The sequence below is a fragment of the Myotis nattereri genome (genome assembly GCF_964212035.1).
Source record: "Myotis nattereri genome assembly, chromosome: 19".
NCBI lineage: Eukaryota > Metazoa > Chordata > Mammalia > Chiroptera > Vespertilionidae > Myotis > Myotis nattereri.
This window is the reverse complement of record NC_138095.1, coordinates 9,771,483-9,796,236: the sequence shown is the minus strand read 5'-3', so window position 1 is coordinate 9,796,236 and position 24,754 is coordinate 9,771,483. Positions and strand designations below refer to the sequence as shown.

The following is a 24,754-nucleotide window of genomic DNA, read 5'->3' as shown; positions in this document are numbered from 1 at the left end:
TAGTCACTCCCCATCCCCCACTCCCCCCAGCCCCTGACAACCATCAGTCTGCTTTCCGTGTCTATGAATTTGCCTATTCTTGGCATTTCATATAAATGTGGTCTTTTGTGACTGGCTTCTTTTGCCTAGCATAACATCAAGGTTTACCCGTATTATAGCATGTATTACTGCAGCATTACTTTTTAAGGCTGCATAATATTCCACTGTATGGAAACATCACATTTTATGCATTCACTCATTAGTTGATGGACATTTAGGTTGTTTCCATCTTTGGGCTATTATGAATAGTGCTGCTAGAAAGTCACAGATATAGCAATTGTTAAGATTTTGCAGGTTCTGCTTTTTAATCTCTCTCATTCTCTCTCTACATAGTCTTATTTTTATGAGATTGACTACAGATCTAACATTTTTGAAGAAGTGTTCTCTTTCTGTTGTTGATAACATGAAAATGTACACGTTAATGAGCTCTGCTCCTCTACTGTCATTTCTCTATATTCATATTCAGAATGTCAAAACAATATGCTTTGACATTCAAAGATGGTAGTATGTCCCTGCAGAATATATGCCTCCAAATGGCTTTCAAACGCTCATTCTAAATTCTACTGAAGTCCTAGTTGGCATTGTTCAATGTCCAGTGCTGCAGTCAGGCAGGAGGCGTGGTGCTGCAGAGGGCTCACCTGTCGCCGGTCGGCCTGCAGTGGCGGCGGTGGGGGCCTGGCACAGTCCCGGTAGAGCATCCTCAGCCGTTCACACTGCACCTCCACAACTGCCAGTCGCTCGCCTGAGGGAATGCATGGAATAAGTGAAAACGAGTCTTACAACCCCCCAAGAGCGCTCCACCTCTTTCGGAGAAGGGTCAAAGCAAAATAATGCTTGCAGAGATGATTCAAATCCTAACAAAAGAGCAAATAGCCTGAGACATCTTTGTCTAGTACACATAGCTTAGCAGCAGAGCAATGTGGGATAATGAGGAATGACTGCCTAATGGTACAAGGTCTTTTTGGAGGAAGGATGAAAATGTTTTGTAATTAGACAGTGGTAATGGTGGTACACCTCTGTGAATATATTAAAACCACTGAACTGTATACTTTTAAATGATAAAAGGTATGGTATGTGAATTATACCTCAATTTTTAAAAAAGGTGTCTTAGGAGGAATAAAATGTAGTCCGATAAAAGTAAAACACAGAATTGTTTAGAATAGCAAGAAAGATTGATGGACTGTACCACAGCTACAGACTCCAACACAATCCAATGATATGGGTTAGAAAGCGGAAGGAAAGTTGAGGCCAAGACACAAGGGTCAAAGTGGAGGCAGGAGTGAGGCCAGGCCACGAGGTGTGTGCACACTGTCCTTTATCTACACCGGAAGGCACAAGTCCAGATCTGTTTCCCACTGGACAAGTCAAAGAGGGAAACTATTTAGTTATAGGATTCATGGAGTCCATTACATAAATGTAAACTAGTCATAGAGTCCAGCTATTTTTGATAAGCTGCCAGGCCTGGGTCTCAGGGAGGGACTGTCCACACAGAAGCCTGACAGCACAGGAGAGGCAGGGCGAGAATGTGGGTCAGGGGAATTCAGAGCACTGTTCCTTCAAGCGAGGCCTGAGGTCCATCCACAACTTACAACTGCGGCTTTTGGTTAGAGTTTGGACAGCATTTTAACATGCTTCCCAGGGTTCCTATGAACTTTCAAAGTTTGAGAAAAACCTCTGGCTCAGGGAATGTGTGTATTTAGGAAGAAGAGGAAACAGCTGAACCTGAGAGGTTCTGGCTTCTGTAAGAGTACAAATTAAAATTGAGGACTTACTTTGGTTTCTATAAGCCTTTTTTTTTTTTTTTTCCAGTTTTAAAATTTGTTCCCTATGCTATTTCAACCAAGGGATCAAGTTAACTTCTCAGGAATATTGCTTCATGGGAAAAGGTTCTGTAGTGCTATCTTTCTAGATCAGATGGAATTAGATACTCTTCCTTGGATCAAAGAAGCTATACAATTTAGATATGACTTAGTTAATATTATAATGGCAAATCTGCTGCTTAATTCATCCCAGATGAAATAAAATAATAGAAGGAATTCATTTAAAAAATTTTTCATTTTAGAGACTCAATATATTACTGCCTATAAATTTTATAACATTTTTATATATGAAATAAAAAAATATCAACACATCCTATATAATAAAGAGCTCATATGCTAATTATACCGGAAGGTGGAACAAACTTCCAGAATGACCTTCCGGAACAACCAGTGGGTGGGGGCTATGGGGCTGTGAGGCAGTCAGGGTTGTGAGGCAGCCAGGGCGGTGAGGCAGCTGGGGCTGCAAGGGCTGAGCATTGGGCTTCTAGTTAAAAATAAAAAATCAAAGAATTTTCTCTTCTACCCATCACCTTGAATCCTCTTTATTAAACATCATTTCTTTTAAGCACAGTCTATGACTCCTTGTAGGATGTGAGAATCCCCTATTGTGTTGCAAAGTAACCCAGATGCTGGGGGTGGGAAGAGTTGTATTTACAGGTAAATGACTAAGGAGTCAGCAACTTAATATTTTACGACATAGGGTGCTATTTTAGAATATAAATCGATAAGCTAATAGTTTTCTCTTTTGTAGCAATTAATAAGTACTTCTCATACGTTTCTTTCCAACCCTCTGTTACCACAGAGTTATTTTCCACTAGGAAAAAAAGGTTAGGTGGGTTATTAGTAAAACCATTTGAGATCACTGCTCTAAATTATTATACTTTCTAGCCTGTACATTAAGTTCCAAAGTTAATTTCACAGAATAAGACCTCTTTATCTCATAAAATATATGAAAGAGGATACTCAAAAAGAGCCCTATAGAAAAGCAAGCAATTAATTCAGCAAGTTATATGGTTGCTAAAATCATTTTAAAATGTCCTATATGCAACCTAAACCAAGAATGTTAAAAAGGAGAGGCAGGGAAATAAGTACCTAAAATTTAGTATAACACAAAATTATGGGCAAAAATTAGTCACAAGTAATTTCACCCAAGAAGTCTAGCAAACTCCTTTCTTCTATTCTACTTCTCTATTCTCAGGGGCTCTCTGAGTTTTAACAACAGTCCCTGGCTCCACAGCACTATGCTTATTAAAGGAAGGAGATTTGAGAAGTAAAACAGATACAGAACGGAGACTAATTAAAAAGCAGGAACAAACTAATAAAAGTCAAATGTGAAAAAGGACAAAAATTCAAGGACAGAAACAAGATTAGAGAGTTACTGAAAAAGCAAATGAAATGAGGAATAGTAAACAATATGAATAAAAATGGCTAAAAAAGCATAAACTAAAACTATAAAAAGAACTATTAAGGAAGTTAAAGATTAATTTCTTCCTTATAGTTCTTGAGAATGCTAGCACTAGAAAACTGAGGAATGAATGCCAATCTAATTGAGAACAATTTCATACAGGGTCCAGTTATATCCTTGGGGATAAGCATAAACTTTCACTTAAAAACACCCAGGCCAACTACCAATTTACAGGAAATTTGAGGACAAAAGGACATATTAAATGACACCACAGGATACAATCGGCAAAACCCAGACTGTGGGAAACCTTTCAACAAATAAATTGCAAGGGGAAAAAAGATACTAAGGGGAATCAATATTTTAAAAGAAATTTAAAAGACATAGCTAGATGTTTAATAATATTAAAAGAATTACTGTTAATTTTTTAGATATGATCATGGTATAGTGGTGATTTTTTTAAGAGTCCTTATTTTTTTAGAGACACATACTAAAATATTTATGGATAAAATAATACCTAAGAATTTGCTTAAAACAATCAGGAGGGTACAGCATAGATGAAACAGGGTTGGCTATAGGTGATAACTATTGAAATGAGGTGATGAGAACATGAGGGTTCATTATATTAACCTTCCTATTTTTGTATCTGTTTAAACTTTTTCAGAAACACACACAAAAAGACGGATGTTAGTGCAAACTCCTGGTTTTGAATTCACATGTAGCCAATCACAATAGTCAGAAAGTATGTGCAGCCCAAAGGACCATTCATAAATAGTTCTAGTAGGGAAATTAAGGCAATGAATTCATATGAATGGAGAAAAAACCCCACTTTGACATGGTCCTAAAGTTAAACTGAAAAATGCTGATTTCCTATTTGGTATACACTGAAAGCTTTTTATTTCCATTTCTAGATCTGGGATGAAAGTGAATTGTGATAAGTACTGTCTGTAGAATTCAACTGTTTGACAGGTGTGTGCATGAAAACTGTTTAATTTCCATTATCAAGTAGTAATGTGCTGACAAGACTCAATAAGATAAGGTACTTTCCATAACAGGTACTCACCAGCACTGCATTCTTGGGCTACTAGGTTAAGAACTTCAACAGCTGCTGGGCACTGTTGTATGAATTCTTCACAAAATAAGCTGTCTTCTAAAAGCTGGGCCATGACCAGGCATGCTCTTAATGTTAAAAGATTTACAATATTTCAAAGTCATCAATGTTCATTCTCTAAAAAGTCAACTGTGAAAAACATTTCAATCAATTTTGTCCCCTAATTTACAACAAGGCTCAAACTCCCCCTTCCTCTTGCTTTTTTTCTGAGCAGCATTGGTTTGGAAATACAGAAGTAATTTATCTTTTCCCACATGGTAACTGCTGACACTGCACGAACAATCAGAAAAGGGAAAAATGGTTGTCACTTCCATTAAATGGAGACACAAAGAGCCAGGTGAGACATTAGAGTTGTCTCCAAAAAGCATTCCCTAAGCTGCGCTGCTTAGGGCAACCTTTGTGTTCTGAGAACAAGAGGAATCCAAACGCTTGGATATCTGTATTTTTCTGACTCTCACCTGAATCAAAGTACATATGAACGCTTTCTGAGAAGTCTCATTATCAAAAGCGAAACTTGTTTCTGTTGCTTAATGGTAAATAGATGTATTTGCAGGAAAAGACTGCTTTTCTTTCCAACACCAACACTTGTGTGCATTCCCTAGCTTTCTCGTTATCAGTCTGGATATGATGAACTAGATATGAACTAGTATGGTAGACTGTACCATTTAAAAAAGGCAAAGTGACAGAGGAATTCCTGTGAGAGAACAAAGTTCTTTTACCAAAGCAAATCAGTGGAGCCTTCATTCCACATATCACATTTTGATTATTTTTTATTTTTTCAAGGGAACAGCTAAACTTTATTTCAAGGACAGAAACTGGGGACCCGCCAAGCCTAGAGTGCAGGAGCTCACCAAGGACCTTGCCCCTGCAGCCTACACCACCTTGGCATATTAGGGGATCTCTGGAGGGTGCTCACCTTGTTCTTATTTCAGCCAGGAGCCGAACGACTGCCATCACAGGAGCTGACCCATCTCCTGTTGCAGGAAGTGAGGTATGAATAGAGAGACTTCCCTCCTGAGGAAGCAACATGGACTGGACTGCCTGTACTACCTTCTCAGTAATGGACAGTTTATGAAGAGGCAATGCCTGATGGTGGTGGTGGGGGGGCATGGCAAAAAGTTAAATTCAAGTAGTTAGTTTATAAGAAATGAGGGTGTTAATTATCTGGAGTTAATTCTCAAAATATCAGTTAAAAAAATAAAATCACCATACAGAAAATTACAAACTAGACCAAAACAATAAAAAATATAACACAATAAAATATTTCTAAATAAATAATTGAATTTTGGCATCAAGTTAACAAATTTCACACAAATGTGACTATTAAATAATTATCCCCAATATATAAATACACATCACGAGTAAAACTCAAGATAATCAAGTATTTGTGCTTTTGTACTGTGCACATTATTCATTACATTGCGGTTACCATTTGCAGTGACATTTTGTAATGCATTTAAAAATCACCTTACCTCTGATCTTGGAACACAAAGTCTAGACAATGGAATAGTCAGTGTGTCTGATGCTTGCGAAGTCTTTCTACAGTCTATGGGTGGGAATCTGACTGTAGCTATACCTTCCTGTTCATTGATAGAAGCCACTACTCCGATGCTTCCTGATATTCCTCTGCCTAAAACCTAGAGACACAGATGGATCAGCACCACCTACCAGTTCCGAAAGTGAAAGTAACTCTACATGTGACAAGTGGGAAGAGTAAATTCATAGCTGTCATTAGGCCTTACAGTAACAGTTGATTATAATGCTGATTATCATATAATATCAGCAGTTTATTATAATACTAAGTCCTGAACATGAGTTAAAATGATAGGCCCTAAAATTTTATATCAAGGTGGTCACAGTATGATTTAATCTCAATTAAATATCAAAATTTCAATTCTAAAATACTGCCGTTACTGAAGATACCACAGGACATAAGTATTATAGTATCACAGTTAACAATATACAGTAATGTTTTAATATTCAGTCTGCAACACAGTGTGAATTAGAATGCATTTCTCAGATTCCTTATTTAGCTTGAAGGACCAAGGATTTTATCCAACAGGTGGACAACACTTGTCGGTACAGATAGTCAATTAATCAATGGATGCTTATATGCAGAGGAAAACAATGATATGGGGAAATGGTGGCTGGTTACCTGAACCTCAGACCCTATCTTGATTGTCTCTTTAAAGCCTCCAAGTGCACACAGTGCGGCGACGGCCTGGCGGGCAATTCTCTGAAGTTTGGCGAGTTTTCTACCACTACTGCTTCCGTTTTCCAGAATGCTTTCTGCATATTTCCCCAATTGTGGAATGTACATCAGTGCACGAGACAGAACCTAAATATAAGAAGCAGTCCATGTAGGAGGAGCTGGAGTTTTGGTTATTTTGATACAAAGGGTGATGAAGTGTCTACAACAGTGACTGGGTGTCATGTACTGAAGTAACTGTGGGTGTGGGAGGGATGAAATAACTACTAGGTAAGACCCCTGACATTCCTGTCATATTTGCCTTAGGTAGTTGGACAGAACTGGAAATATACAACCTCAAAACGGGAGAAACAAACACTGTATTAATAAAACCCCTAAAATAAAGCAAACATTTATCTGAAGGAAAACCGTCAGAGCATACTCCCCACATCTCACACCCAACTACCTTTAGGACATGGTTCATAGAGTCACTTGAAGAATGACCATGGGAAAGGGGAACTGATCATAGATCTCTAGCTGCATTGGTCATGATGCATTACTAACAGAACACTCAGGGAGTGTAAATCACACAGAGGCCACCGTAAGACTTAGTAAGTACCTTCATAAATGCAATAAACAAGGCTGCACGATGTCCTAATGTCGGCACCACTCAAACACAAGCAAGAAGGAGAATCAAGGGGTGCCATTCTTTCCCTGAGAACTCTGTCCTGTTTTCTGCAAGATTAGAACTGGTGAATAGAGCTGAAACTACTAAATCAAAGCAAATCCGAGGGGGAAAACAGGGAACAAGTATAACTGGCCAATATGGGAAACCTCACTTTCCTAAAAATGTCCCTTGCTAGGCATGATTCAAAAAGAACCCTAGTTTCCTTCCTCAGTTCAGCAGCAACACCGCACTGACCTTTTCTGCCGTTGTGGTCCATATCTGAGCGGCATTTGATTCAGGTGCCATTAGCAAGCTATGCAGCAGGGCGATCACTTCCGCAGCCATGCTGTTTGCCACATGCCCACTGATGAAGGGTCGGACGGGGTCGGTCCTGCAAGTGCCAATAGGGAACACTGTCAGTGCCCAGTGCCAAGAAGTGGTTTTTAGTGTCGGTGTCAGAATTCACTGACTGAGAAGAAGCTAAGTTATCATTAGGAAGAAATCTTTTCAGTAACTAAGACTCCTCTGAAACGATGAACCTCCGATTTTGATGGGGCAAGCCGTAGGATCTTAGGATCGAGGAGACCAACTGTACCTGCACTGCTCACAAGCATGGAACACCTGGCAAATGCATTCACCCACTCCTCTCCCAGAAAGAAGCTCATGTGCACAGCGGGGATGGTGGGAAGGATTGTTTGGAAGAAGTAAAGGCAGCAAGGCCAGAGTTCACTAACACTCAAAAAACTGTAGCTGGTGTTTGCGGTTGTGGCCTTTCTCAGAACAACAAGCCTCTGAAAAAATAAATGTGCCCTGGCTGCTAAGGCGCAGTTGGTCGAGCATCATCCTGTGCACTGAAAGGTTGCCGGTTCAATTCCTGGTCAGGGTGAGTATGGGAGGCAGCCGATTGATGTTTCTCTCTCCCCCTCCTCCCTTCCTCTCTCTCTAAAATAAGTAAAAACATATTAAAACAACAACAAGCCTCTGGTTATAGGTGTCCTCTCAGCCAGGAGTGCCTCCCTGTCTGTCCATCACAACCTCAGGTGGTATTTTAAGCCCCAGTCTCCATTTCCAGCAGGTCAATGGGTGATATAAAATTAAAACCCTAAAAACAAACCCACCACAAAGTAAATGTGAAGAGTGGACAGGCTCGGCCCTAGGGAAGGACTGACCTCGCAAGCTCAGAGTTCCTCTCTCGGCAAATGGAGGTCTGGGCAGTTTTCTTTTTGTCACCCGTGGACAGTCCACTCGCAGTCTCTGGGCTGACCGATTCCACAGGTGGCCCAACGCTGACGATGAGGCCTGACTGTGCCCACTTGGTTGCTTTCCGGAGAGCAGCTGCGGCCTCCTCTGTGACCACCTCGCAGCAGCCACCCTGCAGGGCATTGGAAGATGCTCTCGAGATCCATGTCACTCCTCTCATCACTAACCTCTGTGAGATCTGTGTCCCCAACTACCAAACCAACCCAGACTCGTTTTCAAAACTTCACATATTAACATTGTGCAGAGGAAGAGAAATCCCCCAAAACATCCTGTGTCCTCACCTAGACAGAGAAAACTGTTAGTCTGCTAGATGTTTTCCGTGCACATTCTCACTTACATTATCATGGATCACTCTACATGCAGTTTTTCCATTTATTTCTATCAGTTATCAAAACATCATGAATATGTTCCTGTATTGGTATAAAGAGTTATCTGACTCTTTTTGAGAGTTGTATTGTATTTTATCATACAAATATAACAATTTTTAAAATTTTTATAATTTAAAGCAGTGGTTGTCAACCAGTGGTCTGCGGACCACTGGTGGTCCATGAAGTCTGAGAGGTTGGCGACCGCTGATTTAAAGAACTGAGGTACAGCCCTAACCGGTTTGGCTCAGTGGATAGAGTGTCGCCTGCGGACTGAAGGGGCCCAGGTTCAATTCTGGTCAAGGGCATGTACCTTGGTTGCAGGCACATCCCCAGTAAGGGTTGTGCAGGAGGCAGCTGATCGATGTTTCTCTCTCATCGATGTTTCTAACTCTCTATCCCTCTCCCTTCCTCTCTGTAAAAAAAATCAATAAAATATATATTTAAAAAATTTAAAGAACTGAGGGATAATTGACATATAACAATTTCTTCAACCAATCACGTATACATGTGTACACAGATCCTATTTGTTATTTACAAACAGAACTGTGAAGAGCACGGTTTTCTCTGGATACTGGAAAATGCTTTGTATCCTCACCTTGGCAATACTGGTCATTATCCAACTTTCTTAACTTTCCCATCTGCCAGGCGAAAATGACACATTACTGTTTTTATTCCTTTCCTTTATTAATATACTAGACTAGAGGCTTGCTGCACGACATTTGTGCACTGGGGGATGTGGGGGTCCCTCAGCCGACCTGCACCCTCTCCAATCCGGGAGTTTCTGTTTTTGCAATCATATGAGCAAACTGTCTGAGACCCCAACTCAGTTTGGTTTGTTGCTCACAGAATAATAGAGGCATTTTTTCTTTCTTTGCTTCATTGGTGGAGATTTCCTAGAAGTTTTAGGATATCTTCCCTTTAATTTTTCCTAGACACTCTGATTTTACTTATGTCTCTCACCTTTGCTTTCCGTCCATCCCCGACTGCAACAGTGACTTGCTCCAGGCTCACTTTGCTCTAAAGCAGTGGTTCTCAACCTTCCTAACGCCACGACCCTTTAATACAGCTCCTCATGTTGTGACCCCCAACCATAAAATTATTTTCGTTGCTACTTCATCACTGTAATTTTGCTACTGTTATGAATCATAATGTAAATATCTGATATGCAGGATGTGTTTTCATTGTTACAAATTGAACATAATTAAAGCATAGTGATTAATCACAAAAACAATATGTAATTATAGATGTGTTTTCCGATGGTCTTAGGTGACCCCATGAAAGGGTCGTTCGACGCCCAAAGGGGTCGCGACCCACAGGTTGAGAACCACTGCTCTAGTGTCTAGGAGACCTGTTTGTCACCAGAACTACGATTCCCAGCATTCCTGGTTCTCCCTGCACTCTGGGCTTCTGCTTCCAGTCCTGGGGCTGCCACCAGAACTACTATCACCAGAATTCCTGGTGCTCCCCGCACTCTTAGTTTTCCCTTCCTGCTCTGTTTCCATCCCATGGCCTCCCACTCTGCCAAGTCCTCCAAGCGCAAGTTCTCCCTCTCTGCTCTTCACTTGGCAGCTTGGGGGGAGCGACTGAGGGACCATGTCCCCCCAAGCCACCGGCTCTCCAGCTCTGCTCTCCGCCTGGCGCCTGTGTATGCAAATTAACCTGCTATCTTTGTTGGGTTAATTTGCATACTCACTCCTGATTGGCTGGTGAGCATAGCAGAGGGACAGTCAATTTACACATTTCTCTTTTATTCTATAGGATTACTAGAGGTCCAATGCATGAAATATGTGCACTGGGGGGAAGGGTGCACGCGCCCTCAGCCCAGCCTGTGCCCTCTCGCAGTCTGGGAGCCCTTGGGGGATGCCCGACTGCTCAGTCAGCCAGACATCCTTAGTACTGCTGGGGAGGCAGGAGAGGCTCCCGCCACCACTGCTGCACTTGCCAGTTGTGAGCCCGGCTCAGGACTTCTGGCTGAGCAGTGCTCCCCCTGTGGGAGCACATTGACCACCAGGGGACAGCTCCTGCGTTGAGCGTCTGCCCCCTGGTGGTCAGTGCGCATCATAGCGACCAGTCGTTCCGTGATTCAGTTGATTTGCATATTAGCCTTTTATTATATAGGAGGATGTGATTTGTGAGCCTGGGCATACTTTTATATTTTGATGGGCTATTCATCTATTATCACTTTTAAAGTATTCTTAGGCTGTAAAACTTTTTTAACAGAGCTAAGAAAAAATTTGTAGGTCAAAACCAAGGGTTCTCTTTTACATTTTAACATTAACAACATATTGGTTATTTTTAAAAATATATATATTTTATTGATTTTTTACAGAGAGGAAGGGGAAGGGATAGAGAGTTAGAAACATCGATGAGAGAGAAACATCGATCAGCTGCCTCCTGCACACCCCCTACTGGGGATGTGCCCGCAACCAAGGTACATGCCCTTGACTGGAATCGAACTTGGGACCCTTCAGTCCCCAGGCTGACGCTCTATCCACTGAGCCAACCCGGTCAGGGTGACAAATTGGTTTTGACTACTTCTCTTTAAAATGGCCTCAGGTAAGCCATTGACTTTAATTTCTCACCCTGCCTCTTTGTGGGAATTTAAATTTAAAAAAAAAGTCTTGTGAAACCTGAAGCACAGCAAATGTGCTTTAATTGTGGGTCTTGTCAGAGCAGGTGTCTGCATATTAGGGTTACCTTGGTCATGTCTCGATCCATTTTCACAACCTTCTCCATGTTGGCACCAGTACCAAGTCGGAAGGGCCGTCCTTCTGAGCTACTGAAAAGGGGAGGAGAGAGAGGCACCAATACTACCAGCTCAGTCAAAGGTGGGCCTGCATACTGTGGGGCCGTCCAGCAATGGTCAGGCCACCATTACCGGTTTTTAAAATGCACTGTTAAGACTCAATTTTTCCAAAAGGACATGATCTTATGTTGTTTAATTATAGACTTTAAGGAATTAAAACAACAGTTGTTTTTAGAGTTTAAGGATAATTAAAAACCTATGTGAAAATGATGTACAGACTAAAGGGTTGAATGAAATTCAGAGTCTGAATCTACAATAAAGAAGGCCGAGCACACAGGAGACACTCAGTAAGTGACCTGAATCCCCAAGTGAGGGGAATTTTAATAACAGCATGAATTCAATGCCTTGATGTGAATGACTGGATCTCCCTTTTTTTTGTTTGTTTTGTTTTGGTTTTTTCTTTTTGTTTTAAATCTTTATTGTTCAGATTATTACAGTTGTTCCTCTTTTTTCCCCCCATAGCTCCCCTCCATCTGGTTCCCACCCCACCCTCTGCCTTTACCCACCCCCCACTGTCCTCATCCATAGGTGTGCAATTTTTGTCCAGTCTCTTCCCACACCCCCACACCCCTTTCCCCCCGAGAATTGTCAGTCCACTCCCTTTCTATGCCCTTGATTCTATTATATTCACCAGTTTATTCTGTTCATCAGATTTTTTATTCACTTGATTTTTATATTCACTTGTTGATAGATATGTATTGGTTGTTCATAATTTTTATCTTTACCTTTTTTTTTCTTCTTCCTCTTAAAGAATGCCTTTCAGCATTTCATATAATACTGGTTTGGTGGTGATGAACTCCTTTAGCTTTTTCTTATCTGTGAAGCTCTTTATCTGACCTTCAATTCTGAATGATAGCTTTGCTGGGTAAAGTAATCTTGGTTGTAGGTTCTTGGTATTCATCACTTTGAATATTTCTTGCCACTCCCTTCTGGCCTGCATAGTTTCTGTTGAGAAATCAACTGACAATCATATGGGTACTACCTTGTAGGTAACTGACTGTGTTTCTCTTGCTGCTTTTAAGATTCTCTCTGTCTTTTGCTGTTGGCATTTTAATTATGATGTGTCTTGGTGTGGTCCTCTTTGGATTCCTTTTGTTTGGGGTTCTCTGTGCTTCCTGGACTTGTCAGTCTATTTCTTTTACCAGGTAGGAGAAGTTTTCTGTCATTATTTCTTCAAATAGGTTTTCAATATCTTGCTCTCTCTCTTCTTCTGGCACCCCCATAATTCGGACGTTGGTTCATTTGAAGTTGTCCCAGAGGGTCCTTACACTATCTTCGTATTTTTGGATTCTTTTTTCTTTTTGCTTTTCCAGTTGGGTGTTTTTACTTTTTCATACTTCAGATCTTTGACTTGATTCTTGCGATCCTCTAGTCTGCTGTTGGAACTTTGTACAATATCCTTTATTTCAGTCAGTGTATGCTTAATTTCTAGTTGGTCCTTTTTCATATCCTTGAGGGTCTCACTAGACTTATTGAGGGTCTCACTGAATTTATAGGCGGTTTCTAGAAAATTCTTGAAAAACCTTATAACCATGGTTTTGAACTCTATATCCAGTAGTTTCCTTTCCTCCATTTCTGTCATTTGTGACCTGCTTCTTTGTCTCCACATTTTGGTTGCTTCCCTGTGTTGATAGAGTGGCTTTCTGTGCTAGGTGTCCTATAGGGCCCAGTGGCTCAGCCTCCCTAATTACCTGAGGTAGACACTCTTGGTTCACCCCTTTGTGGGCTGTGTGCACAATCTTGTAGTTAAGCCTTGATTGTTGTTGGTATCACTAGGAGGAATTGACCTCCAGGCCAATTGGCTGTGAAAATCAGCTGTGTCTATGGTGGGAGAACTTCTGTGCTGGAGACACCCTTATGGGGCAAGACTTGCTTCAGTGGGGCTTTGGTGCTCACTCAGTCTGCCCCCTGAGTGTGTCCCTTATGGATCTGAGGAGTTGTAATCTGGATGGTCCATTCTGACTACTGGGTACACTGGCTCTTGGATCTCTAAGGAGGTGCTAATTTAGCCTCTGCCTGAGGCTACCCAGCAGAAGCTATGGAGAGATCTGCAGATTCTTCTTTGTTTGGGTTTTGGAGGTACTCAGATGAGGCCCAGCTGTGAAGCAATGCAAGCTGCTGTGGGGCCTTGGGCCTTCTTTTGGATGTTCTTGGACTCTCTGACCCAGCTGCAGTTTGTTAGGTAACTGTAGATTGCAAAGGGCCAGGTCATTCATATGCAAAAGCCTCTGTGCACAGCTTGGGTCGGGCGGGGTCTCAGGGAATCAACAGGACGGAGCAAACGGCTATGGCTGATCCTCAGTCCTGCCCTAAGAGGTCCCGGGTCTCAGTGTCCCATGGTAATCGCTGCAAGCACCTCTGAGAGAAAGCCGCCCTCGAGTTCCGCCCACTGCTAGACAGTCCAGTTTCTCCCCGTATGAATCTGGGTCCCCAGAGACTCGCCCAGAACTGGTATTCAGAGCAGTGGGTAGCTTGTGACTCCCTCCTGATTGAAAAAGACAGCCGCGTCCTCAGTTGCCAGCCCTTTCCGCATGCACCTCCATACCTCTGCACTTTACTTCCGCACCGCCTCTGAGTCTCAGTGTGCTTTTCTCTTTCCTTCTAGTTGTAGACTTTCCACTCAGCTAGCCTTCCTGTGGTTCTGGATGATGTCCGTGTCTTTTAGTTGTATTTTTGAAGTGGTTGTGCGAGGTAGCAATTTCAGGTGTTTACCTATGTCGCCATCTTGGTTTCTCCCCTGGATCTTTCTTTTTAATAATTCAGCTTCCTCTGCCACCAAGCTTATACTGTGACATTTTGCAATGCCCAAGATGTTTCTTAGATATTTCTTCATAAGCACTGACCTGCCCTGAACCTGCTTAGTTTATGCCAACAGCCCATTAGTGTTTTCAGTTGCCACGATGACAGACAAGGGACCCAATTATGAAGATGAAACCATCACCAAATCATGTAGAGCAGGTGTTTATGACTCTTCCACCTGAGACATAAACACCTGCTCTACAGCCCCTTGTGCTCTATGGCAGGCCTCCCGATGTCCTGGATCCCACTAACAGGGCCCCAAAGGCTTGTGGTCATTGGACAATAATGACATATTTCTACTTCTTTGAGCAATCATACCATTCATACTTCCATGAATAAAACCTAAAAAAAGTTTATCTTACATCTCCACCCCACAGTCAATGGCATCTTCAAATTTACTGATGGCTGAAGGATGCCAATAACACTGTTTGCATTATTCCTTCTCAAAGCCCAAGTCACACAGTAAATTCTCCATTGAACACAAACAATACATTGTCAACAGGGCTTTTGCTCTGTTGGGTTTGGAGAGATAGAACTGAGCTGTGGTCAAGTTGTGAATAGAGACCCTGTGTCTGACTTTCAGCCCAGCCTGTTTTTCCAAGGGTAATGACAGGAATGACAGTAGTAGTGATTACGTCTTAGAATTGCTAAGAGGGCTGAGACAGTTAACATATGTAAGGGGCTTACTCAGCACAGGGCCTGCGACATGGTTAGTGCTTGATGACGTGTAGCTATTAAATCTCTGTTACCTTAGTAATGGCTGAAGAACTTCATGGGATGACTGGTCCTCCCGCTTGTGGATAAAGATAGAGAGCTTGCCATCCACTGCTTCACTCTCTTCTCCAGGATCTTTATCTCCTTTTAAGGAATTCTTGGGACTGGTTTTTGTCAATGTGGTGTCAGGTTCAGAAGCGGTTGGAGAAAGAACTGTCTGACATCCTTTAAGCAAATAGAAAAATTGCAAAGTTGTTTGTGCAGTGAGAACACTGGTTTTGGAATCTCTCTTCCTCCCTTTCTCCCCGTGTCCCTTCTCCCTTCTTCATCTCTTTTATCACAAAGCTGAGTTGCCACAGTGGACAAGTGAAAGCTCGTGTGAGTGTCCACAAAGGCAGTGCCAATTTTCCCGTCCCAAAGTTGCTCACCTGGGACCACGTAATCTGCCAGCTTTGCTAAGAGCAACGAGGCGATCTTAGATGCGGGGTCGCTGGGATCCTCCTGCTCACTGTTTAGGGAGGGAACAGAGTAGCTCCATGGTGGGAGCTCCACGTTCCCACAGTCTTCTACGCTCATTAGTGGGAGAGCCGCCCGGCACAGCTGAAGGATGATAAGGACCAGCTTTGGAGACGGGCGTTGGTCAAGCAGCAGGGAGAGGAGTTTGGACACACAAGCTGGCTGGCTTAGGATGGCTTTACCTATGTGGCTCCTGAAAAAGAAGGAAGAAAAGGTACATAATGCTGGGAATGTTAATTTATAGAAATTCAGAAGCAAGAGGTCCCTACCTGAGGATAAACCAATGGATCACTTCAGATTTCAAGAGGAAGACCTGGATTTGGAACTGTGCTTTGATGGTCAAGAATTGAGGTTTTTTTAATTATCTGATGAAACCTCATAATTCACCAATAATACTTAACAAGAAAGATTTTTTAATATTTTCCTGACCCCTGATGCTCACTTACATGATCCTATAGTTTGGCATGACTCATAGAGCACCCAGACTTAGAAACCTAACCTAGGAGCCTCACAGTTCATCTTTCAGTCCTTTTTAAGGAGTACTTTGAGGCGCGAGCCACCATGCGGTGCTGGGCAGGCCTCACCAGTATGGGATCAGCCACAGCTATCACTAAGGAGAAAGCATTGAATCCAGCAGGAGCCACACAACAAGCAGCCTGTGCCGACAAGCTCTCGTGGGCCTCATGGCTCAACATGATGGTTCTAAACTTCCACAGAAATCTTCTTTTAAAGACACAGCATGAGGCCCTGGCTGGGTAGCTAAGTTGGTTAGAGCATTGTCCCAATATGCCAAGGTTCTGGGTTCAACTCCCAGTCAGGGAACATACAAGAATAAACCTTTGAATTCATAAATAAGTGGAACAATAAATCAATGTTTCTCTCTCTCTCAAGGTCAATAAATAAAACTTAAAAAGACACAGCATGAGAAAGTGAGTTAATGATAGGTCCTGACTGATCATTCCTTAATCTTGTTATAATGAGGGTAAGGATTTTTGGTTATTGAATGTAAATGCATAGACTTGAAAGGCAAGCAGATGTTACCAGCAAAGTATTGAAGCAAACTATACTACTTTATGATGTGGATATTCATCTAAATAATCCTCACATTTTGGAACGAAATACTATTTTTCAATGACATTATTCTCTATTATTTTTCTTGAGGCAGGAGTATGTCAGAACAGCCTAGTAATTTACATGGTTCAAAAGATAAGGCAACCAAAGGAACCCCAATCATTCAAGAGGCAAGCAGCCTACTCCCAGGGCTCGGTGGGCCTGCCCTACCTCGAGAGATCGTTGAGGAGACTGAGGACATCCTGGAGAGCATCGTTCCCTGCAGCCTGGTTGCCACAGCACTCAGTTGCTCGGGCAAGATGGTTAGTGAGAAGGCTGGACACCTGACGGGCCAGACCTGAGTGCACGGCCTCTGTGGAGCCGCCTTCAGAGTTAAAGAGAGAAAAAGCCTGATGAAACCCCAAGAAGCCATGGTGAGCCTGCAAGTTGGCAAGTCCTCCTCCTTGGCCTCCCTGTTAAAGCCCTCCCCTCTTGCCCATTTTTTTTTTTAACTTGCTCAGTATTTCATTAGCTATCCAATTAGCATCTCCTCATTAGATAATATCTGCACACAAAAAGGTAATAGCAACTTGAAAAATGATTCAATGTTGAGAAAAGACACTATTCTTAATTAAAACTGAATATAATCCTATATTTTATTATAATAAAGGGTAATTTGCAAATTGACCGAACGGTGGAATGACCAGTCGCTATGATGTGCACTGACCACCAAGGGGCAGACATTCCATGCAGGAGCTGCCCCCTGGTGATCAGTGCACTTCCACAGAGGGAGCACCGCTTAGCCACAAGCTGGCTGACGGCTGGCAAGCACAGTGGCCTGCCTCCACAGCAGCGCTAAGGATGTCAGTCAGACATCCCCTGAGGGTTCCCGGACTGCAAAAGGGTGCAAGTCGGGCTGAGGGACCCCCCCTGCCCCCAGTGCACGAATGTCGTGCACTGGGCCTCTAGTTAATTCATAAAAAACCATAATAAAACAGACTGTGATTGGCAGGGAAGAATCACCATTTTACTGCAATGAAAACATTAATTTTAACCCACACCCTACCTCTTCTCAAAATAAAAAAGCTTTTTGGAGCTTCATTTTCACTGTAGTTTCAGAGCCTCTCGCACCCCCACTCCCAAGCATCCTATATAATAAAAGGCTAATATGCAAATTGACCGAATAGTTGCTATGATGTACACTGACCACCAGGGGGCAGACGCTCAATGCAGGAGCTTCCCACTGGTGGTCAGTGCGCTCCCACAGGGGGAGTTCCACTCAGCAGAAGCCGGGCTCATGGCTGGCGAGCGCAGCGGCAGTGGTGGGAGCCTCTCCCACCACTATGGCAGCACTAAGGTTGTCCGACTCATGGCTTAGGCCCGCTCCTCGTGGATGATATCAGTCGGACATCCCCAAGGGCTCCCAGACTATCAGAGGAGAGGGAGCAGGCGGGGCTGAAGGGACCCCCCCCCCCATGCACAAATTTTGTGCACCAGGCCTCTAGTTTCTTATAAAAGCCACAACAATTTTTTGTCTTTTCCTGAACTTCCTATGATTTCCTGGATTCCAGTGTCTACGTGCATTGTTTATTCTGCTTGGAAGTCTTCATTATCCCTTCAAGAGTAACTGACATGTCACCTTCTTTGGTAAGCTCTGCCTGATCTGTAGCACAGCTGGTCTATAGAAACCTCTATGGTCCCACATCACTTTGTATTCACCTTAATTATGGCATTGACTACCCTGTAATTATATGTTCACTGGTCAACTTCCCCCACTAGACTGTATCTTTTTCTTTTTTAATTGATTTTAGAGATAGAGGAAGGGAGAGAGAGGAATCCTGCTTCTTACCTTCTTCTTTTTCCCATTCAACACAGCGGTTGGCAAGCACCTGGAAGGCTGCCCAGGCCATGGTGGCCACCTTCTGTTTCTTGGTCTGTTTCTCACTGGAGCCGGACTCGGTCTGACTGCTCAGGCTGCACAGCCGGTCCATGAGCTGAACGAGGCCACTGCGCACCAGGCACTTCTCTTCACTCCTGGGCCGGGTGGAGGGGTGCACAGAACAGACATAACCGACCAGCCCGCAAGAACCTCTCACTTAAGACTCAGGTTATCAAAGGGGCAAAAAGCATGTCGGTACAGGTCTTTGTTTACAACTTAGGATACTCCCGTGTATAACTGAACACAGAAATGTTTTTATAGAATGAGGATCTCCTTCATTAATAAGGAACTTCAAGTTCTGGTTTGTTCATACAGAACAGCAAAGTAAAAACTGATGGCATCAACTCGAGGTTGCTCTAACAGAAAAAAATTATGTTTTTATCATAAGGGGATTCAAAGAATGACTTCATGAGTGCCTGACATCTTCAAACTATTAACTGAGTGACTAAGAAAGGAAATAGATGCACACATGAAAAAAAATTTTGACAAAATTTTAAGTAATTTCCTAAGGACCTTTTTTTTCCCTTCAAACCTCTTCATTCTCGCAATGTAATATAACCTCTAATGGCCACATTTGACCATGTAGAAACTCATCAATAAGGAATTTACATAGTAACATCGGGCGTCAGGAGGCAAGCTCATTTAATCAGCATGATATCATTGGATAATCAAAGCAAAAAAATCCAATTTTTTAAGTTAAAAATATTTTTATTTAATTAACTACAATGTGGTATAACTTACATACAATAAAAAGCATTTCCTTGCTTACCTGGTGTAAGGTATGGTACACAAGAGTCCAATGCTGTTTGCACACGCAATAGGGTAACGAGCACACAAAGACACGACAGAGGTCATGGTCTCGCCAAAGGCTTCCTGGACCTGCTCAACCATCCCACCACAGGTTAGTTCTTCAATTCTAGGAAACAAAACCAAAACTCAGGCTTCCTGAACCATGTCAAGAACAGTGACAGTGAACATGAGGGCAAGAGATTTCTTCTGAGAAACCTGAGTGTCTAATGAATTTAGAACTAAAGGGATCGCTTCTTGGCGATCACTGGTGTTTCCCTAACTGCAGGACCACAGGAGACCGCTGGGCAGGATTTCTAAGTGTGCCTCCAAGACAATGCCACACACTCAAGAGAAGTACAAGGAATCCTAGGTTAGGTAAAGTTAAGCAGGCTCCCTACTGCAGGACTTCTCAGAGCCTTATAAAGTTAAAGTCCATAGTATATCTAAGAGCAAGAAATGGTACCCAACATTTCCCAAATGTATTTAACAATGAAAACTACTTATTTGAGACACACCTACAGTGTCCCATGCAGCAATGAATGCTGTGAATGTGATTGTACCTAATGAGAAAGCCAAGGCCCAGATCAGCTAAGGGTCCTTTTCAAGTTCACACTCGATTAGCAGAAAAGGAGAATCTAGCTGACTGAAGTAAGACTTGCCCAGTGTAAAAACACAACTTGGGCTAGATTCTGTAGCAATTGCTATTAGTTTAGAACTGGAACTATCTAGATATACTGACAAATATATGCAATGTAATATTGTTTATAATAGTAAAAATAAATCCTAAGGTTTAAAAATAGGGAGTTGGCTTAATAAAGGTTCAGCAACATGATACAGTGCTATAGAACCACTAATAACATTATAGGAAATGAGATCTATGGTTAGAATAAAGACAGAATACAGTAAAATGTTAAGTTTTATTTTAAGATACTAGATTTACAGGTGATTTTACACTTCGGGATTTTTTGCATTTTTTTAAAAAGTTTGACATGTGTCATTAGTAATTGAGGGAAATGTTATGGAGAAATTATTCTGGAAGTAAGTTGTGGTATTGTTAGTGTTACCCATTAAGCCTTCTGGGCACCCCTGTGGTAGGGTGGGCATGTGACTAGTCTGGCCAATGACCAGAGCTCTGACAAGGGGACCGACAGCTTTTGAGATGGTGGTCTTCTCTCTGTCCTGGGCTCCTTGTGATTACCATGAGCCAAGATGGACCTGTGATGGGCAGGAGCAAGAACTAAAATTTTGCTTAAACCGCCGAGATTTTGGAGTTGTTTGCTTCTGAAGAATAACCAGCCTTCCCTGATTGACAGAAATTTCTCAAGATATTCACATGAGCTCCTGGTTAACACATTTTCCTCCAGCCACTGCCCTCCCTTGTTGGCCAGAATTCCCTAGAGAGTTGCCAGGAGGCACATGCAGCCTCCAGCAGTCCCAGCCCAGGACTAGGAGAGAAAAGCCTTTTCTATTTCTCTCTGAAGATCTCTAAAGCACAGTGGGAAACTAGTAATGCAAAATTCCTCACAAATCAGTTACAAAACCTTCTTCTAAGTTAGTATCTACAATTATGTTTTTAGAAATTAATACAGTAAATAAGCATAAAAGTATACAAAAATACAAGTATAAGGATGTTGATTAAAGCACTATTGTTAATGCAAAAACAAACAAAACAGAAAAAAGGAAGAATGAACAGAAGGAAGGAAGGAAGAGGAAGACAGAGAAGAAAGAATGAACCGATGTGTCCATCAGCAGGGGATGAGTTAAATAATATAAAATTTAGACATCCATACAGTGGAGGTCCATGAAGTTCTTAGAAACTGTAAAGCAGATTCATATGTAGTGACATGAAAAGATAGATCCAAGATATACAAAGCAAAACAACTTTAAAGCAAGATTACAGTAAGGCATGTATTGTATAATAGGAACTAAGGTTTAAAAAATCACACTCATACACACGTATGTGTACAAAGAGAATTAAACAGCTATTTATGTATGTGTACTTGATACAATATGCTGTTAATGAACAGTGGAATTTAAGAGGAAAAGGTGAGTAAAGAGACTTATTTTCTGTATATGCTGAATGTTTATAAAATCATAAACTACTTTTATAAAAATAAAAATATAATATTTTAGGAGGAAACATAAGCAAAACCACAGTCTATGACTTGGTCCCAAGAATAATCTTTGGAAGGGCTTTGCCCATTCCGGACAGGACAGTATAAACCCACAGAAACAACCGACCTGGGTCCTCCCTGAAGAACCATTGTCACTGGACCCACAAGATGCGTCACGCCCCCAACTCGCACAGCTGCAGTCAACAGTTCGCGCATGTGCACCAGGGCCTGCTTGCGAGTGTTTCCCCGCCTCCACCTTGTCTGTGCAGCCAAAAGGAAGCTGCTGCTGGACACCTGAAATGCATGAGAAGGAAGCACGGCTGATTCTAACTGCCACAGGCCTGTGCTTTTCAGTGTTATTTATCTGTGGTCGGCAATGCGTGACATACAGCTTGGTCAGGGTTGGTGCCGATGAAAGCAAACAGCTGCCCCAGCAGGACACTGTAGGTGGGCTTGTCCCTGCTGTCCTCGATGGCCAATGACTGCAGAAGCGTAAAGGAGCTGCTCCGGTGGCTGGTCCCATGGCGTCGCCTACGGAAAAGAAAACTGTTGGCTCAGAAAAACAAGAGACCCTCAGGGAGTGTGTTTTGTTCATTGAAAAGCATTTAACTGCGTGTGGGAATCCAACTTTGGCCATTAGCCATTTACCTCTGATTTGCTCTAGTAAATTCCAAATCTTCATTACCAATCATTTCGAGGTCAGAAGGAGCCGACATGCTACGAAGAAAAACAGGCTGCCGCACAGCATGAGATATCACCTTTGTTTCAGAAGCTGATTTACAAGCTGGAACAGAGAGGAATAAAAGGCTTCACATATCTGCTATCCCATTTGTAAGGATAGCAGCCACCTGGAACTACCGAATAGCTTTGCTTTCTGTGAGACTTCAACCACCAAACCAGCAAGCAAAGCACAACTAATATTTGTAGGCAAATTTTTAAAACCTAGATATTAGGTTAAAAATAATCTTAACTTGGAAAACTAAAATCTTTTCACCAAATTGGGTTTCCAAAGGCTCAAAAATTCATCTAATTTCATAGACTATCAATGTCCACTTCAGTAGAGCATTTTAAAAAGCAAGAGAGAATAAAGTGATTTCTGGCAGCAAAAATTTATTAATTCAAGTAAATCCAGACCCTTTTTTCACCCAAAGATGGCTTTTGTTCCCCTTTAATCCTGGATTTGTTTAACGAACTTACTACCATTTTGCAACACCTGTTTTGATCATAGTAAGAATAAATATCACACTTGAGCTAGAATCTGACCAGCCCCTTCCTATAAGATATACTCCTTGACCCTATCCAGGAAAACAGTTGCTTTATAAAGGAACACTTTAAAGTAAGAGCCGCTTGGAAAGCATCCCCAGCCTTAGTGAGTCGTTGTCTTTCTATGGGAACTGTAAGTAACCAGGGCTAACGGGGCCAGGGACATCATGTAGCGGACCATCCTGGCATGCGATCTCGCTGCACACTTGGCACACTTCCCCTGATGTTCTCAGGGAGCGGTAGCCTATGGGCAGGGTCAGAAACCTGGGAGTCAGCCTAGACTTCTCTCCTAAGTGAGAGGAGCCCTAGGCAATCAGCTGATTGCAAACGAGTTTGCTTGCTGAAAAGTGTCCACCAGGTAATGGGCTGGATTACATGCAGTCTTTCATTTAAGAATATGTTTACTCAACTTGTGTTTTCAGGAGAAGAATTAACACTTGTTATTTTGGACTATGCCCAAAGTTGTGATCCCACTTAAGTAAGAAGACTCATTAATGTCCCTGAGAAACACTTTTTCAGGCTAACAATTAGAATGAGATCAGGGGGAAAAATCTAATAGTGGAAATTCATGCTAGAAGATTCCACCTAATTATTAAAAGATGAAATGGGGGTGGGGGGGAGACAAAATGCAAACTCAGTTTCAAGAGGAAAATATGATGCATTAAAAGATTCACAATACTGCCCAGCTAGCATGGCTCAGTGGTTGAGCATCCACCTTTGAACCAAGAGGTCACAATTCAATTCAATTCCTGGTCAGGACACAGGCCCGGGTTGTTGGCTCAATCCCCAGTGTGGGGCATGCAGGAGGCAGCCGATCAATGGTTCTCGTTCATCATTGATGTTTCTCTCTCTCTTTCCCTCTCCCTTCCTCTCTGAAATCAATAACATTTTTTAAAAAAAAGGTTCACAATATTGACTATCTAGTTATATATGTTACTATGAAAATGGCAAACCATCAACTAAAAATAAGGGGCATAAAATTATAAAAATACATGTCAATGGGCTCCTTAGGATGCTCTCAAGAAAAATGGAAGAGGCAGGCAAGGAAGCATCCCCGGTGCTCAGCTGCCTCACAAAACACCACGTGAATTCTATGAAAAGCATTTCGTGGCTGAAAAAAGTAAAAGGCACAATAAAAAATTTTAAAATTCCCTTTTTCTTCCTTTCTGAGAGTACACAAGAGTGATTTTTTAAAAAGTAGCTGATGCACATTTTGTGAGCCGGCTAGTGCAAAGAGCCTGTGCAGGGCTGGCTTGGAGCAGTACCCGGAGTCTCTGCAGGGGTCCCCGAGATGCTTCTGGTGAGGCCAGAATGGGCCGCAATGGTGACATGCAGCAAGAGTTCGGCTCGGTTCATTAAGCTCTTCACTAATGTCTTCGTTTTAGCCAGTGGGTGCGAGGGTTTCTGAATAAGAGAATTCACTTCTTGTAGGAACTTCTCCCTATAAAGAAAGGCTCAGGTGCATTTAGTCATTCTCCAGTTTACCAAATCCGAAGTTTTTTTCATTACAAAATATATGAGAAGATAGACGGGAAACTAAGCAAAAGTCAATTGATCAATATTGCTCACCTCCTCTTTTCCCCATCAGAGGGGAGCAGGGCTATAAAACTGTGGTCAGTTTTAGTTCTTTCTGCCCAGTTTCAAATGCCATGGTGCTAACTTTTGAAGGTTAAAATAAAAATTCACACGTCTAAAGTATTTCGTGAGTACACACTCTTTTATAAAATATCTGTTGAGACTAGATCTTCACATTTTTTGAGCACCAAGGGAATAAATTAGCTTTGCATAGTTATTAACATCACTAACCTCAGTGATAGGACCATGTTTTCAAGATCATTTCCATCAAAGGAGACTTCCTTCATTGAACACAAAAGTTCTAGTTCTTTCACTTTGTTCTAAAGAAGGAAAA

The 24,754-nt window shown here is 42.1% G+C and overlaps 1 protein-coding gene across 4 annotated transcripts in view; it reads right to left on the bottom strand.

The window, feature by feature from the left end:
• Positions 1-24,754, bottom strand: part of HECTD4 (HECT domain E3 ubiquitin protein ligase 4) — a 150,604-nt gene that overhangs the window by 43,975 nt on the left and 81,875 nt on the right. For all 4 annotated transcript variants that reach the window (XM_081113358.1, XM_081113359.1, XM_081113360.1 and 1 more), the window contains exons 28-45: positions 24,652-24,740; positions 24,111-24,286; positions 22,231-22,366; positions 21,972-22,113; positions 21,710-21,876; positions 19,449-19,595; positions 18,590-18,774; positions 16,972-17,125; positions 15,603-15,883; positions 15,210-15,399; positions 11,553-11,634; positions 8,397-8,599; positions 7,483-7,618; positions 6,528-6,710; positions 5,845-6,009; positions 5,289-5,458; positions 4,325-4,440; positions 678-781 (exon numbers count right to left, since the gene is read on the bottom strand). In XM_081113358.1, coding sequence (XP_080969484.1) covers positions 678-781; positions 4,325-4,440; positions 5,289-5,458; positions 5,845-6,009; positions 6,528-6,710; positions 7,483-7,618; positions 8,397-8,599; positions 11,553-11,634; positions 15,210-15,399; positions 15,603-15,883; positions 16,972-17,125; positions 18,590-18,774; positions 19,449-19,595; positions 21,710-21,876; positions 21,972-22,113; positions 22,231-22,366; positions 24,111-24,286; positions 24,652-24,740 — 2,826 coding nt within the window. The remainder of the gene's footprint in view (positions 1-677; positions 782-4,324; positions 4,441-5,288; positions 5,459-5,844; positions 6,010-6,527; positions 6,711-7,482; positions 7,619-8,396; positions 8,600-11,552; positions 11,635-15,209; positions 15,400-15,602; positions 15,884-16,971; positions 17,126-18,589; positions 18,775-19,448; positions 19,596-21,709; positions 21,877-21,971; positions 22,114-22,230; positions 22,367-24,110; positions 24,287-24,651; positions 24,741-24,754) is intronic.